The sequence below is a fragment of the Euphorbia lathyris genome, chromosome 7 (genome assembly GCF_963576675.1).
Source record: "Euphorbia lathyris chromosome 7, ddEupLath1.1, whole genome shotgun sequence".
NCBI lineage: Eukaryota > Viridiplantae > Streptophyta > Magnoliopsida > Malpighiales > Euphorbiaceae > Euphorbia > Euphorbia lathyris.
The window spans coordinates 30,725,353-30,742,212 of NC_088916.1; the positions used below are offsets into that span (position 1 = coordinate 30,725,353).

A 16,860-nucleotide genomic window follows, 5' to 3' on the forward strand; every position below is an offset into this window, starting at 1 on the left:
CATAAAAATCATATTTGGACTTCAATCCAAAATAATAACAACAGTAACCGCAACAGATTTCTCAATCCAAAAACACTTCGTAAGAAATCATCAAATTCATTTTATTCAATATATATATACATTGAAACCAAAAACATATATGTATATATGTAAATCAACCAAATGAAGCCTTAAATCAACATAATCAAGTAAAATCTGAAATTCACATAGAAGTATAGCCAATAGCTTCATTTGAACCATAAGTTCACAGTAAAAAGCAAATCGTGAAAACCTCCAATTTTACAAAATAACCGTATAAACCCTAAAATATCAATTTCTGAACATTCTTTTATTATATATATCTATAGGAGATGGCTCTTGTGAGAACCCTTTTTTAGGTGAGAACACTCCTTAGGTGAGAACCACTCAAAACTACGTAGTTTTGAGTGTAAAAATTAATAAAAAACGCTGATGTTGCTGGGGTTCGAATCTTGGACCCTTCAACCACACTCCACACTCCTTACCACTGAGCCATTTGCTTTTTTTATATATTATGTTGCGCACTGCTTAATATACCAATGCCCTTGTAGCTTCTATTGTTTAATATTTGATGCGTGCACTTATTAATATTGATTAAATGTGCATAATAATAAATTATTAATAGAAAAAAAAAGAAATTTGCATAATAATGAATTATTAATAGAAAAAAATCCAAAAACATGCTCCAATTTCTTATTTATTTAATTCCTTTATATTTTTGTAATTTATGTTATATAAGAAAATATATTTTTTAAAACATACGTTAGAACATATATTTTAACTTTTAAAACACGAACTATGAAGTTTAGAACGTACGACATATTTTTTAGAATATATGTTATGTTTTTTCGAACATGTGTTATGTTTTTTCGAACATGAGTTATAAATTATATTATAGAACAAATGAAAAAACGATCCAGATATCTACTGATTTTTTAGAACATTATACTTAATTTTTAGAACACAAACTATATATTTTTTAAAACATACGTTATAACATATATTTTAACTTTTAAAACACGAACTATGAAGTTAGAACGTACGCCATATTTTTTAGAACATACGTTATATTTTTTAGAACACGTGTTATGTTTTTTCGAACATGAGTTATAAATTATATTATAGAACAAGTGAAAAAACGATCCATATATCTACTGTTTTTTTTAGAAAATTATACTTAATTTTTGGAACACAAACTATAAACTTTAGAATATATGTTATGTTTTTTAGCACATACGTTATGTTATTTAGAATGTGAGTTTTTTTTTTTGAACAAAAAAAATGGTCCATATATTTACTATTTTTTAAAAACATTATCTTAATTTTTAGAACACAAATTATAAAGTTTAGAACATATGTAACAATATCTAGAACATCGTCCTTAACAATTTAAAACATAAATTACAAAAATATAGAGGAATTAAATAAATAAGAAATTAGAGCATGTTCTTGGTTTTTTTCTATTAATAATTAATTATTATGCACATTTGTTTTTTTCTATTAATAATTATTATGCGAATTTAATCAATATTAATAAGTGCATGCATCAAATATTAAACAATAGAAGCTACAAGGGCATTGGTATATTAATCAGCGCGCGGCAGAATACATAAGAAAAGCAAATGGCTCAAAGTAGTGTGGAGTGTAAGTGAGGAGGTCAAGGTTTGAACCCCAACAACATCATCGTTTTTTTTATTAAATTTTACACTCAAAACTATGTAGTTTTAGGTAGTTCTCACCTAAAGGAGGGTTCTCACTTGATCCCTCCCCTATATCTATATACATAAAACTCAAAATATAGTTGATAGTTACTTACCTTCGCTATTAATTGGAGAAAACACACCCGTACAATCCTCCTCTAAATCCTGTCTAAGACGTTTTCCTCCAAACATTGCCAAAACTCAAAATCTCTTCGGTTAGGACTTAGATCTATACATAAGGATGCTAAGGTTTAAATATCAAGTGATTTGGATGGTCGAATCTTCGTAAATCAAAGAAACGGTGAAGAAACGGTTCAAAGAAAACTGATAAATCTGAAAATCTATACATAAGGATGTTAAGGTTTAAATATCAAGTGATTTGGATGGTCGAATCTTCGTAAATCAAAAAAACGGTGAAGAAACGGTTCAAAGAAAACTGATAAATTTGAAAAGAATAAAAAAGAAAAAAAAAAGGTGAGGATGATGATCGCCGCCTACGGATTGAATTTGAGATATATATCTCAAATTTGTAAAATATCACGTTTGATCCTTCATCTTTATATAATCTTTTTAAAATTATTGTAAACTTTTAATTTACACCTAAAACCATCAAAATAACTCCAAACTTTTCCCATAGCACCAAATAAAAATCACACACGGACGTGACAGCAATAACCTTGTTATAAACATTATTTCTCAAATATCACACATTGTCAAAATGTAAATCACTTTATTAAAATACTTAATACCAAAACATGTGCTCAAAATAGTTATATACATATTTATTTGTTTAAAATCTCAACTAAATAGGTTTGCAATTAACCATTTACTCAAATCAACTGTAAATCAATAGTTACTTCATAAACCGTATATCAATAATACTTCACAAATCGTATCTCGATAAATACTTCACAAACCGTATATCAATAAACACTTGATAAACTGTATATCAATAAATTCATCACAAATCGTATATCAATAAATACTTCATAAATCATATCTCGATAAATACTTCATAAATTGTATATCAATAAATACTTTATCAAGCTGTATCCATCCGAGAGATAATCCCCGTATGTATCAATCCCCCACAATATAATAGAATTGAGATATCTCATAATATTGTCTAACCCTGCATGGTCTTACTCAACACTTTTTTGTCATACCCTATTAAGTCTTTCAGCTGTGTACACGGGTCGTATTTCTCACTAAATACGGACTTTAATTAAAGCCACCTATCCGGATTACTCTTGATGGATATTAAAAATATTATGATTTCATAATGTAACTTAAAATCAGAAATATATATATATATATATATATATATATATATATATATATATATATATATAAGGCACCATATTCTAAATAACATAACGTATGTTATAAAAAACATAACATATGTTCTAAAGTTTATAGTTTGTGTTCTAAAAATTAAGTATAATGTTATAAAAAAATCAGTAGATATCTGGATCGTTTTTGCATTTGTTCTATAATATAATTTATAACTCATGTTCGAAAAAACATAACGCATGTTCTAAAAAACATAACGTATGTTCTAAAAAATATATTGTATGTTCTAAACTTCATAGTTCGTGTTTTAAAAGTTAAAATATATGTTCTAATGTATGTTTTAAAAAATATATTTTCTTATATAAATAAAATATTAATATGAAATTTTATTAAAATATACAATATATTTTTACTTAAAAAATATTATATGGACATTTTTGCATTTGTTCTATAATATAATTTATAACTCATATTCTAAATAACATAACGTATGTTCTAAAGTTTATAGTTTGTGTTCTAAAAATTAAGTATAATGTTCTAAAAAATCAGTAGATATCTGGATCATTTTTTGCATTTGTTCTATAATATAATTTATAACTCATGTAGAAAAAACATAACGCATGTTCTAAAAAACATAACGTATGTTCTAAAAAATATGTCGTATGTTCTAAACTTCATAGTTCGTGTTTTAAAAGTTAAAATATATGTTCTAACGTATGTTTTAAAAAATATATTTTCTTATATAAATAAAATATTAATATGAAATTTTATTAAAATATATAGTATATTTTTATTTAAAAAATATAGTATTGGATTTTTTTAGCATCAGATTCACTTAATAATATATAAATAAGAATTGTATAATGAACAAACTAAAGCAAGCGTATTTTATTTAAAAATTATAGTATTAGATTTTTTTTAGCATCAGAAGCACTTAATAATATATAAATAAAAGAATTATATAATGAACAAACTAAAGTAAATGTATTTTTATTTATAAAATATAGTATTGGATTTTTTTTAATATCAGAGCCACTTAATAATATATAAACAAAGGAATTATATAATAAACAAACTAAATAAGTGGCCTAACGATAGATGGCGCGCACGTGTCACTCCTTTTATGCTCCAGTCCTAGGTTCGAATCCCTCCACCCTTATTTTCTTATTTAATCTTTAATTAAAGGTACCAAGAACCCTTCTTTAGATGCGCACACTTTGTTATGTGAGAACACTTAAAACTACGTAGTTTTAAGTATAAAAACAAAATGCTGTTTGTCACGTCCGTGTCTAACACATGTCATTAAGTTATAAAAATAAAATGCGTGTCTTATCTACTTAATGACACAAAAAGGACATGTGTCTTATGATAAGGAATTAGAGATAGTGTTAATTAATTATAAATTTTAAGTATATTATTTAGTTTAAATTAATGTTTTGAGGTGTAAATTAAAAGTTTTGGGTAAGTTTTATATAAGATTATAGATTAAAATGATCAAAATAAACAATTTACAAATTAAATATTGATTCTTTCAAGCAAAAAAAAAACGAATTATATGTGTGAAAATATTAGTATTAACATGTGTCTAACACATGTCATTAAGTTATAAAAATAAAATATGTGTCTTATCTACTTAATGACACAAAAAGGACATGTGTCTTATGATAAGGAATTAGTAACCTTAACTAGTTTTAGACCCGTGCTTTGCACGGTCGTCTTATTTATTTACATTGACATTGCATTAAAAAAATTTAAAAAAACTCACCGAATTTATAAATATTAATCTCTAATTCTATTATTAAATTATAAAAAAAACATAAAATCCTTTTTTTTTAAAACGATTTGTTATGCAATTGATGCAGAATAACGAACAAAAATATCTGTGTTTTATAATAGTATCTGAAATTGACCCAATTTATCAACGTTGGAGATAAAATTGCTTTTGGCTTCCAACTTTAGTAGTAAAATTGCACCATTTTAAACGTTAGGGGTAAAATTGCTTTTGACCCAAAACATTAAAAGTATTTTTTGCATCTTAACCCTTTATTATAATAACCTCATTAATTACAGAATACAAAGTGCACTCTAACTCTAACTCGCCTAAAAAACTAAGATAATAATAATTTGAATTTTATTCAAAAAAAAATTTAAATTAATTTGTTATACATTGGTTATCCATATTTTTCTACATCTTTAAAATATTATTCATTAGTTATCTTCAAATACTATTATCTTCACTTTGGTACCCATTACACGTGAATTCCACTATGTCTCTTCTCCATCAGGACCATCCTTCGCATGCCCAAAATCTGGGAAATTTCCAATAAAATCCTGTTAAAAAATACAAAAAATAAACTTATTAGAGAACAACATTCAAATGTAAAATTTAGGTTTCTGTTAAATAAATAAAAAGAAACAAATAAAAAGAATTGACCAGCCCCATCCCAATGAGAATTCAATTCTCAATTCTCAATCCCAATCCCAACAACAAAAACTTATTAAGTACTTATACATAATTAGAAACTAAGAATACTAAAATTGCCATAAAAAGTGAATACAGTCACAACATTCAATAGACTCTTAGACTATAGTTACCATACCCACATGAATGCAATTAACATACCTCTGTACCTCAAAATGGAGAAGACCTCTAAATCCAATGGTTTCAGTGGCCAATTTTTAATTTTTTTTATACAATTAGTACAGTCACTGGACATCGAATATTTCAATAAGATGGTTTCCTAGTCTTGAATTGATCTTCCCATATGAACCATTAAAGAATCAATCAACATTCTTTAAGTAACAATATATAACATATAACCTTGAGTTCTTGATTTGAAATATCCTCAGTTAGATCTTTCTATAGCAATTCTGATCTCATTGTCACAAACAACTCCACTAAGCGCTTTCTGAAACAAAAGGACAGATTAAGCATGAATTGTTTCATGATCCTCAGAGGAAGAGGGAAAATGGATTATTTATATGGTCTTAAAAACATTATTTTCACAAAACATGGCTGAAATTACTTGCAAAGAGAAAACTCCCGTAGATGGCGAAGCAGCTTCTTTAGCAGAGGAGCCTTTTAATTCAGTATATAAATTTATCTGGACTGTAATTCAGTCACTCACTTGATCATCTCTGGATTCCTGGGACACAGCACACTTGAGTACTTTTTACCATTTGAGCATGAAACAAAAACCTGCATTAAAGGTCAGTATTAATATTAAGAAACCGAAATGATCTTTGCAACCAAACTTCAAAAAATTTCTAATTGCTTTCTCAAATTAATATTTTTCATCAGCAAAATTCAACTATTGACATATATAGCTAGCTGTCATTGGATCATCTCAGTCTAATTCCAATAAAAATCTATTCAAACTTATCCACACAAATCAAAGCAACTTCAAGGCAATAATTGTGCAACAATCAAACACAAATGCCAGGTTAGAATCTCAAGACAAACAACAAAAAAATGATCAAAATTATCATGGAAAAAAGAACTGTAACTATTCAAACAAAAAATTTGGACAAACTAAATTTCCCGGATAATAGCAAAGTAGATGAAGAAAGTAAGAGAACATAGACACATACAACAATCCGTATCCTACAAAATGCAACTTTATTTTATATATCAGAATCCTGATCTTACAAAATGCAACTTTATTTTGATCTATTACACCTAGCCCATCACTCTGTTCGAATGCAGCTGAATTCCACAGGCATCATTAACATTCAATCACTTTTCATAGTATCATAATTCTTCATTTGCACAAAATTGAATCATGAAATTTCCACTTTAAAACCTACATGTTTAAAGCCCCAAAAAAAATCCACAACTTCGTAAACAACCCATAAATTTTTTATTTTTTCAAAATAAGAAAATTTGAAACAGTCCACAGATCAATGGAATGAACAAATCTACATTTCATAGTATCATAATTCTACATTTGCACAAAATCGATTCATGAAATATCCACTTTAAAACCTACATGTTTAAAGCCCCACAAAACAATCCACAACTCCATAAACAACCTTGAATTTTTTTTTTTCAAAATAAGAAAATTTGAAACAATCCATAGATCAAGGGAATGAACAAATCTTTCAATTAACTCGTCAAACTTGAGGCCAAAAAATTTCAATCGTTCTCAATATCAACCCAGAAAAAAATAATAAAATTAGAAGAAATCCAACGTTTACAGAAACCCAGAAACCAAATATCATAATTTTCTAATTAAACCCACATCAAGAATAGTTGAAAAAAAGTTTCCATAGAACAGAATAAATGAGAAAAAAAATGAAGAAAACCACATGGAAAATGAAGAAAAAGATAAGAGTAGTTACTATAGAGAATAGAGGAAGTGAGAAATCATTGCATACCGGGAAAACCAAAACAGAAGAAGCTAGAAATCGTTGCATGACGGGAAAACCATCCCCTGGCTTAAGAAGTAGAAAAAATGAACAATTAGAAATCACAGATCAAGAACACTTGAAAAGAAATTTGCAGAGAACAAAAGAAATGAGAAATAAAATGAAGAATACGACATGAAAAATAAAGAAAAAGAGTTGAGCAGTTACCATAGAGAACAGAGGAAGTGAGAAAGCAATTGTGGAAGATGAAGGGATTTCAAAACGGAGCAAACGATAGGCATTCTGAATAGATAAAAAAAGAAAAGTGAAGTGTAGATTGAGAACGTGGGTTTTGGGAACGGTTTATAACCATCAAAGTTGTAAAAAATATTAAGAATTTGATACGTCAGCTATAGATAATTATAAGACATGACAACTCAACATTCTTAACTACAGATTTAGTATTATATATAGATTTAGGCTCAACGTAAAAAATAGCACCAACATAAGCTTGACGTTTAAAAAAGGTACCAATTTAGGCCTCGATAAAGGATTGGACACGCCATTCATATTAAGCCGTTAGGAACAGAACTTAACGGGGTAATATGAATGATGTGTCCCATCACTGCCAAAATGAGAATGAGAAACCAAAGCATTTATAAAATTTGTTTGTTTGTAAATTGTATGAAGAATATATTGAATACCTTATAGCAAGATAAGTTATAAAAATCTTATCAGGGTGATCAGCAAAAGCATGGACTCCAAACTGCAAACAATTCTGATGCTTATCCCCATAGTTAACATTGACACGCATTGAAATTCTTTCAACATCTGCATTTGTATCATTACCTGTATTTACATCAGAAGCATCATTCACCCTGTGAATGTAAACATCAATTTCAATCTGCTCATCTTCATCATCATGCCCAATAAGTTCTAGCCTATTCCTTGACACCATAGGATGTAGATTAATTCCATAAGGACATCCCGGGATTCTACCAGGAAATAGATCATGTTTGAAACATCCCTTCTGCTCAAAGGTTTACAAACAATTCATCTAACAATGCTTGGAAATCACATTTGTTTGCTATATTATAAGTAGCCTAATAAGTATTCAAGTAATTAAAACAATTAATCAGAATTAAAACAAATTACCTCATTGCCTTTGTTACCATAACAAATATGTACCATTTAGACCATTCAACAGTCTTGGTATATGGAGCTTCAGAAAGTTTCCTGTTGCAATGCCCACCAATTAGTTAAAGAAAAATCACAAAAACTTCAAAAGAAGATAAAAAGAAAGAAAAAAGAAGTGATTGATACCCCATTAAGCGGATGAGCGAACCACCAGACAAAGCAATGGCAAAAACTCCCCTCTCCTTCACAGATTCCTCAGATAGTTCAGCAATATACTCGGCCAAACCAATAGCTAGATCATCCAAATTCTCATGGATCCTTAGTTCTCCTCTCTCTTTATGAATCAAAGTAGAAAGAGCCAAAGAAGAGTCAAGGGAATAGAATTCAGAGGAACATAAATAATCTTTCAAGACTTAAAATCAAGATTCGCAAACAACAATACTCAATTGACTCTAAATTGGGAATGTAATATATTTCATGATCACCAACAGTTATGAAATTAAATTTCAGTAAGAACGTCAAACAACTTCAGTAAGGGTCAAAAATTCATTAAAAGAAACAAATCAAATCAAACTTGAAATTTAATCTATACAATAAAGACGAAGAAGAAGAATTTGATAAAAGGGAAAGAAACCATAACGGTAAATTAATAATCATCTAATTAAACACATATCAAGAAAAGAATTTTCCAGATAACAGAAGAAATGAGAAATAAACGGAAGAAAAAGAGAAGAGCAGTTCCCATAGAAACAGAGGAAGTGAGAAATGGATGCATGCGGGAAAACCCGTTTTCCCCTAGCTTACGAATAAGAAAAATTGAACACTTAGAAAATGCATATCTATCAAGAACAATTGAAAACAATTGAAAAGAAATTTCCAGAGAACAAAAGAAATGAGAAATAAATTAAATACTCTGACATGAAAAAATGAAGAAACAGCGAAGAGCAATTACCATAGAGAACATAGGAAGTGAGAAATCGATGCATGGGTCTAAAGTCGTCCCCTGGCTCAGGAAGAAGAAAAATGAACAGTTAGAAAACACAGATCAACAATAATTGAAAAGAAATTTACAGAGAGAATAAGAAATGAGGAATAAGATGAATAATGAAGGAAAAGAGAATAGCAGTTACCATAACAGTTGGTTATGTTATAGAAAAGCAATTGTGGAAGATGAGCGATCCCAGTTCCGAAATTGCAAACCGATCCGATCCCAGTTCAGAAAGAGCAATCCCAGTTCAGAAAGAGCGAACCATTTTAGGCGATCCCATTTGAGAAAGAGCAAACGATTTTAGGTATTACAGAAACAAAAGTGGGATAGATTGAGAACGTGGTTTTGAGAACGGTTCATGCTTTATGACCATCCGTATACAAAGCAAAAGCAAGGAAAAAGCCCAAAAGTTATAATATTAAGAAATTAAGAAATTGACACCTCAGCTAAACATCATTTTAGGATATGACACCTCATCAATACCAATTACAGATTTAATATATTGTATAGATTGTCAAAAAGTATACATACTATTTAAAAGGAAGAAAACAATTAATTGAAAGGAGAGAGGGTTTTGAGTTTTTCTAAAGAACTACACAAAACAAAAAAAAAACGTTTAATGTTGAGTTAAGATATATGGGCGAAAAGTTTTCCAGTTTGCCTCCTTGTTTTGTGCAGTGGTGTTGTATCTTTTGCTGAGCGGAGCTTCTCATCTTCCTCTGTGTCTGTGCCCCGTTCACGTTCCACTCTCGCACACAGAAGGGGAAATACATTATCTCGAGGTATTCTCCCTTTATAGAAAACCATGGTTTTCTTGACTCCAATCACTTTGTTATCTGATGAGTAAACATAACCAGGGGAACCTGTAGCTTTCCAGTACCCAGATGCTGTTGTGCGGCTCGGTCTTCCTCCCCTTGCTTCTCTTTCTTGTCTTGGTGTAAAGAAGAACCATTGCTCACTGTCTCCTTGACATAGTTCACCAGCAAGCTCTGCAACACATGTCAAGAAACAAACTTTAAAGCTTGTTATGAAGATAGAAGGAAACTAGCTCTTCTTCTGTTGGATAAAAGCGTAAACCAGATTTCCGCCGCCGAATGATGACCTAACAGCTCCATGACGCCGCCCTCATTCGCCGCCGTTGCCGGCGCTGCTCCGTTTGCAATAGCCCACCTCTTTGAGCGTTCGTCATTCTCTCGATTCACCTCCTTGAAAACTGATGATGCTCCTAAGTCTGCCATCCATGCGAAATCCTCATTTGCTAATGTGCTAAAGGGCGCGATACCTGTGGATTCACCAACACCTCTGCAACCGACGGTTACTGAAGAAGGTGGATTTAAGGCTGTTAAAATACAACAGAATATCTATGATGAACGAGTTAGGTCTCTTCAGAACTCCGTCATTGGCTGTATCTCGCTGAGCAAAGGAGACCGTCCATGGAGACACGCTGAGCTAAAACAGAAACTAAGCCAGATATGGAAATGCAATCTGGATTGGAAATTGATTTCTCTTGGGAAGGGGTTTTACCAAATTATTATGCCTAATGCAGCTGCAATCCAATTAATTTGGGGTATAGGACACATTTCACTCAAACCAGGCATCATTAGATTCTCACCCTGGTCCCCTGGTTTTAACCCTGATATGCATAAATCCACTTCAGCCCAGGTCTGGGTGAGATTTTACAATCTTCCATGGGAGTTCTGGGACACGAAAATTATTGCTAGCATTGCAAGAGCCGCTGGCGTTCCTATCAGATTTGATCAAAACACAGTAAGTGGAGAGTTCGGGCACTATGCCAGGGTTCTCATTGATGTTGATCTAACAAGGGAAATCCAGTCGAAGATTCGTGTTGACACTGACAATCAGAAGCATTAGGTCTACTTAGAATATGAGCATCTTCCAATGCTTTGTGGCACTTGCTCTGCAATTGGGCACTCCTCAGCACAGTGCAGACGGAATATTGAAGCTAGCAAGCCTCAGGCTCCGATGAAAAAGCAGACTAAGAACGTCAATGTCCCTCTTCGCAAACACACTGCTGCTGAAAAGGCCAAAGCAGCGATACCAGAAGCCTCACAAAGTGAAAGCTTGCTTCAGTTGGTGGTGCACCAAGCGACCCATAATAATGAACGCAACAGACCCGATTTTTGGGGAGATTGCCAAGAGGACGGGAGTCAATCAACATCAGAATCTGATGGTTACGCACTGCACCTTTCTTCTGCCCTGCCAAAAGAGGTAAACTTCCTGTCTGACTCTCCTGAATGGGCACAGCACGTGCTAAGAACTAATAACAGGAAAATCAACGTATTGAATAGAAATGAAGGAACTGAGTGGATTACAATGAGGAAAAAGCCTAGGGCTAAGAATTCTAATTTGAAAGAATTAGCTAGTTCTTCCGTCATTCCCACATGATTATCCTATATTGGAATTGTCGAGGCATCAATAATATAGGCACTCAGCGGGCCTTAAGACTTCTTTGTAGCAATAATCGGCCGGATTTAGTATGCATCTCAGAGCCGATGGTTGAATTTAATTCAATCTACCCTTCTTTTTGGATTTCTCTTGGTTTGCAATTGGTTTCTCACAATGACAGCAGCTCTATCTGGCTCTTCTCCAGAATTGAACTTGTTAATCGGTGCTCCGTTATTTCTAATCACGATCAGCACATCACCATCCTATACAGAATGAATGGGACTGACTATCAGATCTCCCTGGTCTATGGAAGCAACTCTTCGCATAGGCGACAGCTTCTTTGGGACTCGATTTTAGCTATCAGAGGATGCACAAAGCAACTGGTCATAGGCGATTTCAATGCAGTGACAGGAGCTCATGAAAAAACTGGTTTACCTCCGTCCGCCAGCAGTTGTCGGAACTTCAGGAACTTTATCAGTGACGGCAATTTAACTGAAGTTGAGAATTTGGGTCTCCAATACACTTGGTCTAATGGCAGAATAGGTTCTGGGCATGTTGAATGTAAGCTGGATAGGGCTCTTATTAGTGACGATTTTATCAATGGTTGGGATAGGCTTAGCTGTTTGGCTTTGCCTCGAAGCAACTCAGATCACAGTCCACTTATTCTCTCTTGCTCCTCAGGTATCACTAGAAAGGCACGGTTCAGGTTTCTTACTATGTGGACCACCCATAGTGATATCCATAAACTAATCTCTGATCACTGGAATGACAGTCACCTCTCACTTCCTCCAGCTCAGCTTCTCTGCCACAAGCTTAGAACTCTAAGGCCTAAACTCAGGACTTGGAATTCTGAAGTTTTTGGTCATACTGATAACAACATTGCTGCGGCTATAGCTCATCTAGAAGAAGTTCAAGCCTCCATCTCCAGTATGGGATTAAATGAGGATCGTCATGCCCAGGAAATGGAGGCACAACAGAACCTTGACTTGCAACTCTATAGACAGGAATTGCTCTATAGGGATAAGAGCAGAGAAAAGTGGCTGGCTGCGGGTGACCGCAACTCAAACTTCTTCCACCGGGCAGCAAAAATTAAAAAGGTGCGCTCCTCGCTCAACTCTATGTCTATTAATGGTCCTATGGTGAGCAATGAAAATGTAATCTCACAGCATATTGTGGAGTACTACACTTCTCTATTCACGGGAAGTAGGAGGAGGATTGACTACACAGCTATCAACTCTGTCATCCCAAATACTGTCTCTGATCTTGACAATGAGATGCTCACTAAAAAGCCTACGCCTGAAGAGATTAGAAAAACTGTCTTCAACATGAGCAGTGACAGCTGACCTGGGCCTGATGGATTCGGAGGGGTGTTCTATCAACATTTTTGGGATATTGTTGGATCGGATGTTTGTCGAATGGTCCTCAGCTTTTTTGATACTGGTTGTATGCTCCCGGGAATGAACTCTAGCATTATTGCTCTTATTCCCAAGGTGGATGGAGCGAATGAAATTCATCAATTCCGCCCAATTGCCATGGGTAACTTTAATTACAAAATAATTTCTAAGATTTTGTCTGACAGGCTAACATCCATTGCTGCTGGCATCATTTCCAACAATCAATTTGGTTTTATCCCTGGCAGAAGCATTCACCACTGCATTGCTGCGGCTTCAGAAGGAGTCAATCTCTTGAAGAAGAAGTGTTATAGTGGTAATATGGCTCTCAAAATTGATATTAAAAAAGCCTTTGACACCCTAGATTGGAATTTTCTCTTAGGAGTCTTGGAGGGGTTTGGTTTCTCTCTTCAATTCAGAAGCTGGATTTTGGAAATACTCAGGTCTGCCAGAATTTCAATTGCTTTTGGGGGTGGTCTAAAGGGATTCTTTGGCTGCTCTTGTGGGGTTCGTCAGGGCGACCCTCTTTCATCCACATTGTTTGGCTTAGCAGAGGACTTCCTGGGAAGATGGCTGTCCAAATTGGTTAGGGAAAACAGATTTGATCCAATGATTTACACTGGTAGTGTTGCCTTCCCTACTCATCTTCTGTACGCAGATGATTTGATGCTGTTTGGGAAAGCCTCTTTAAAAAATATATCTTGTGTCAGAGATCTGTTTATTTTTTATGCTAGCATCTCGGGCCAGGAGGTCAATTGGGACAAGTCTCAAGCTATTTTTGGCAACTCTGTCACCGCGGTCCGCAGAGCTCGATTGGCTGATGCCCTTGGAATTAGGATGGCTTCCCTTCCGATTAACTATCTCGGAGTCCCTCTCTTTCAAGGAGCTCCAAAAGCTCGCTATCTTCAGCCTCTCCTTGACAGGTTTCTTAATAAATTCAGCACTTGGAAGGGTAAATCGTTGTCTATTGCGGGTAGGCTCACTCTGATAAAATCCTCCCTGACGGGAGCTCTCATTCACTCTTTTCTGATCTACAAATGGCCGTATAATCTCATCTCCTGTGTCAACAAAGCAGTTAGAAACTTTATCTGGACAGGAGACATAGACAGAAGAAAGCTAATTACGGTTCCTTGGAAGGTTTGCTGTCAGCAGCTTCAGCATGGTGGGTTGGGCATTAAAAACCTCAGGACATTCAACTCTGCGTTGATTGGAAAATTCAGTTGGGAATTAATTCAGGGCCAGAGTCACATCCCCACTCTTCTCCGACATCGATTCCTAGAGAAATCGGGTCTGGCCAGAACTTACATCTCCAATTCCTCTATCTGGTCTTCTGCCAGGTCTATTTTTGACCAAATTCGACTTAACGTCTCTTGGTGGTTCAAGGAGGGATCCAATCTAAACTTCTGGACAGACAGGTGGATCCTTCCTGTTGTTGCTGATCAAATTGGGATTCCTAGGAAGCATCAGAGAAACCTTTTTAACCCCATTCATGAATTCCGAATCAATGGAAATTGGACTGGGCTACAGTTGCTACCAGCACAAGTTCAGGACAATATTAACAACACTCTTTGCGTTGATTATGTCATCGATACCTGTATTTGGCATCCTGTGGACTCTGGCAATTTAACAGCTAAGTTCTCTACCTCTCTCTCACTCTAGGGACTACGATTGACTGGCACAGGCTGCTGTGGAACCCTTTCGTCCCCCCTAGGCGTGCGATGACTTGCTGGATGCTTATCCATCGTAAATTACCAGTTCAGGAGCTGCTGCAGTCCCGCGGCATGTGCATGGCGCAGAGATGCGAGTTGTGTAAGCAGTACAATGAATCTACAGATCATCTTTTTCTGTTTTGCAGCGTTACCTGGGATATTTGGAGAATGATTTTTCGGTTCTTTGGTATAACTTGTTTCGCCAGTGTGGATTTTGCTGATTTCTTTGCTAAAATCAGAACTGTGCGAGTTAGACGGGACTTGCGAATTGCCTGGAAATGTGCTGTGATCACCTGCATTTGGTTTATTTGGACTACTAGAAACAAAGCAATTTTTGACTCTGAGCTTCCTTCAATCCAAATCCTGCGCAGAAGGCTGATGTTCTTCGTTGGTGAGTGCATGCCTTCCTCGCGTAATAACAATCAGTCCAACGACACCGACTTTGCAATTGTTAGATGGCTTCCGCCGCCGAGAAAATGGCTGAAAGTCAACACTGATGGTGCTGCTGACAACCTTTCGGGTAACGCAGGTGCAGGAGGAATATTCAGAAATGCCAGAGGCTTCGTGGTTGGCGCCTTCGCGTTTCCTATTTCAGATGCACAGGCTCATGTAGCTGAGCTCCGAGCGATTATTTATGCAATTGAAGCAGCCTGGGACAGAAATTGGAGAAATTTATGGATAGAATCGGACTCAGCTTATGCGGTTCGACTGCTTAGAAACAATTCTCTCGACGTTCCTTGGATCGTCAGAAGGGAGTGGTCCCGATGTATCCACAGACTCGCTTCTATGCAATGGACAGTTACACATATTTTCAGGGAGGGAAATCAAGCGGCGGATCGTCTGGCTGGTTTCGGTAAAACTGCAACCTCTCTGAACTGGTGGAACACGGAACCTCACTTCTGTCAAGCTTTGGTTTTTGATGACCTCTACAATGTAGCACATATTCGTTTCTTCTAATTCCCCTCCCCCCTTTTTTCATATTTCTTTTATTTTCTTCCTCCTCCCTCTCTCTGTATAGTTTTCCTTTTATTATCAATAATATTTGGGTTGGTGGCTGCGTTGGGGGTGCCAACCTAGTTGGGATGTCCAGCCTTCCACCGCGTCCCATTCTTTGATTAAAAAAAAAGATATATATATATATAAATATTTTTGCACTATGGGATTTGGTAGTTGTTTTCTTGGAATTGTTATTTTTGCTTTGTTACGGATCACACCGATTAATTTTCGGTGATGATATTTTGGATCGGATCAGCTGTCAACGCAATTTTCGGTGACCAACGACGATATTTCGGTAACTATATTTTGGATTTTAAATTATTTTTAAAATGTTATAAGTATGATTTTGAGTAAGTTTAGTTTCAGTAGTTTTGTCAAATTTTAACAGGTTTAGATTTACGATTAATAATTTATCGTTTATGGATAACCCATATAAACTAGTTGTCCTTTGATTTATCGAATTAAAATAAATTATCAAATTAGAAGGATTGATACTGATATTTGTCAAATTAGAAGGACTAATACCGATATTTACCAATTAAAGTCGGTGTAAAGTTGAATAATAAAAATTAGTAGAATAATTTGAATATAAAATTAGTACGAATAAGACATCTAGTAATTTAACGAGTCTAAGAGTAGTTCAAATTAATTATTCCGTTTAGAATTTTGTTTCGGTGATCAGAACTAGTCCGTTAACAATATTTAGTTTTAAGCGATATTAATTTTTTATCGATATAATATTTTGAGCTATTTAATTTTTGAAGTTTGATTAAATCATGAATCGATGATTTTATACGAAATTTTAACTATTTTAGTTATATTAAAAGATTATTTGATTTTAATGATTGTGATTATTTTTGCGAAAATAGTTATTT

General features: G+C 34.1%; 1 protein-coding gene across 13 annotated transcripts; it reads right to left on the reverse strand.

Moving 5' to 3' along the window:
- Window positions 1-5,047: 5,047 nt before the first annotated feature.
- LOC136200878 (uncharacterized) lies at window positions 5,048-9,868 on the reverse strand. Of its 13 annotated transcripts, XR_010673585.1 has the most exons (11): window positions 9,626-9,867; window positions 9,448-9,502; window positions 8,682-8,829; window positions 8,514-8,594; window positions 8,208-8,388; window positions 8,063-8,124; window positions 7,587-7,661; window positions 7,389-7,448; window positions 6,038-6,210; window positions 5,833-5,920; window positions 5,048-5,342 (listed from the first exon to the last, which is right to left on the reverse strand). XR_010673585.1 is itself a non-coding variant. In XM_065991368.1 (8 exons), the coding sequence occupies exons 4-7, from the start codon at window positions 8,547-8,549 to the stop codon at window positions 7,412-7,414; spliced, it is 474 nt and encodes a 157-aa protein (XP_065847440.1). In that variant the 5' UTR covers window positions 8,550-8,594; window positions 8,682-8,829; window positions 9,448-9,498; window positions 9,626-9,866; the 3' UTR covers window positions 5,349-6,210; window positions 7,389-7,411. The 13 variants fall into 13 exon arrangements, 2 of the variants coding, with proteins under 2 accessions (XP_065847440.1, XP_065847441.1); XR_010673586.1 differs by lacking the exon at window positions 8,063-8,124; XR_010673580.1 differs by having other exon boundaries at window positions 8,063-8,388.
- Between the last annotated feature and the right edge of the window lie 6,992 nt (window positions 9,869-16,860).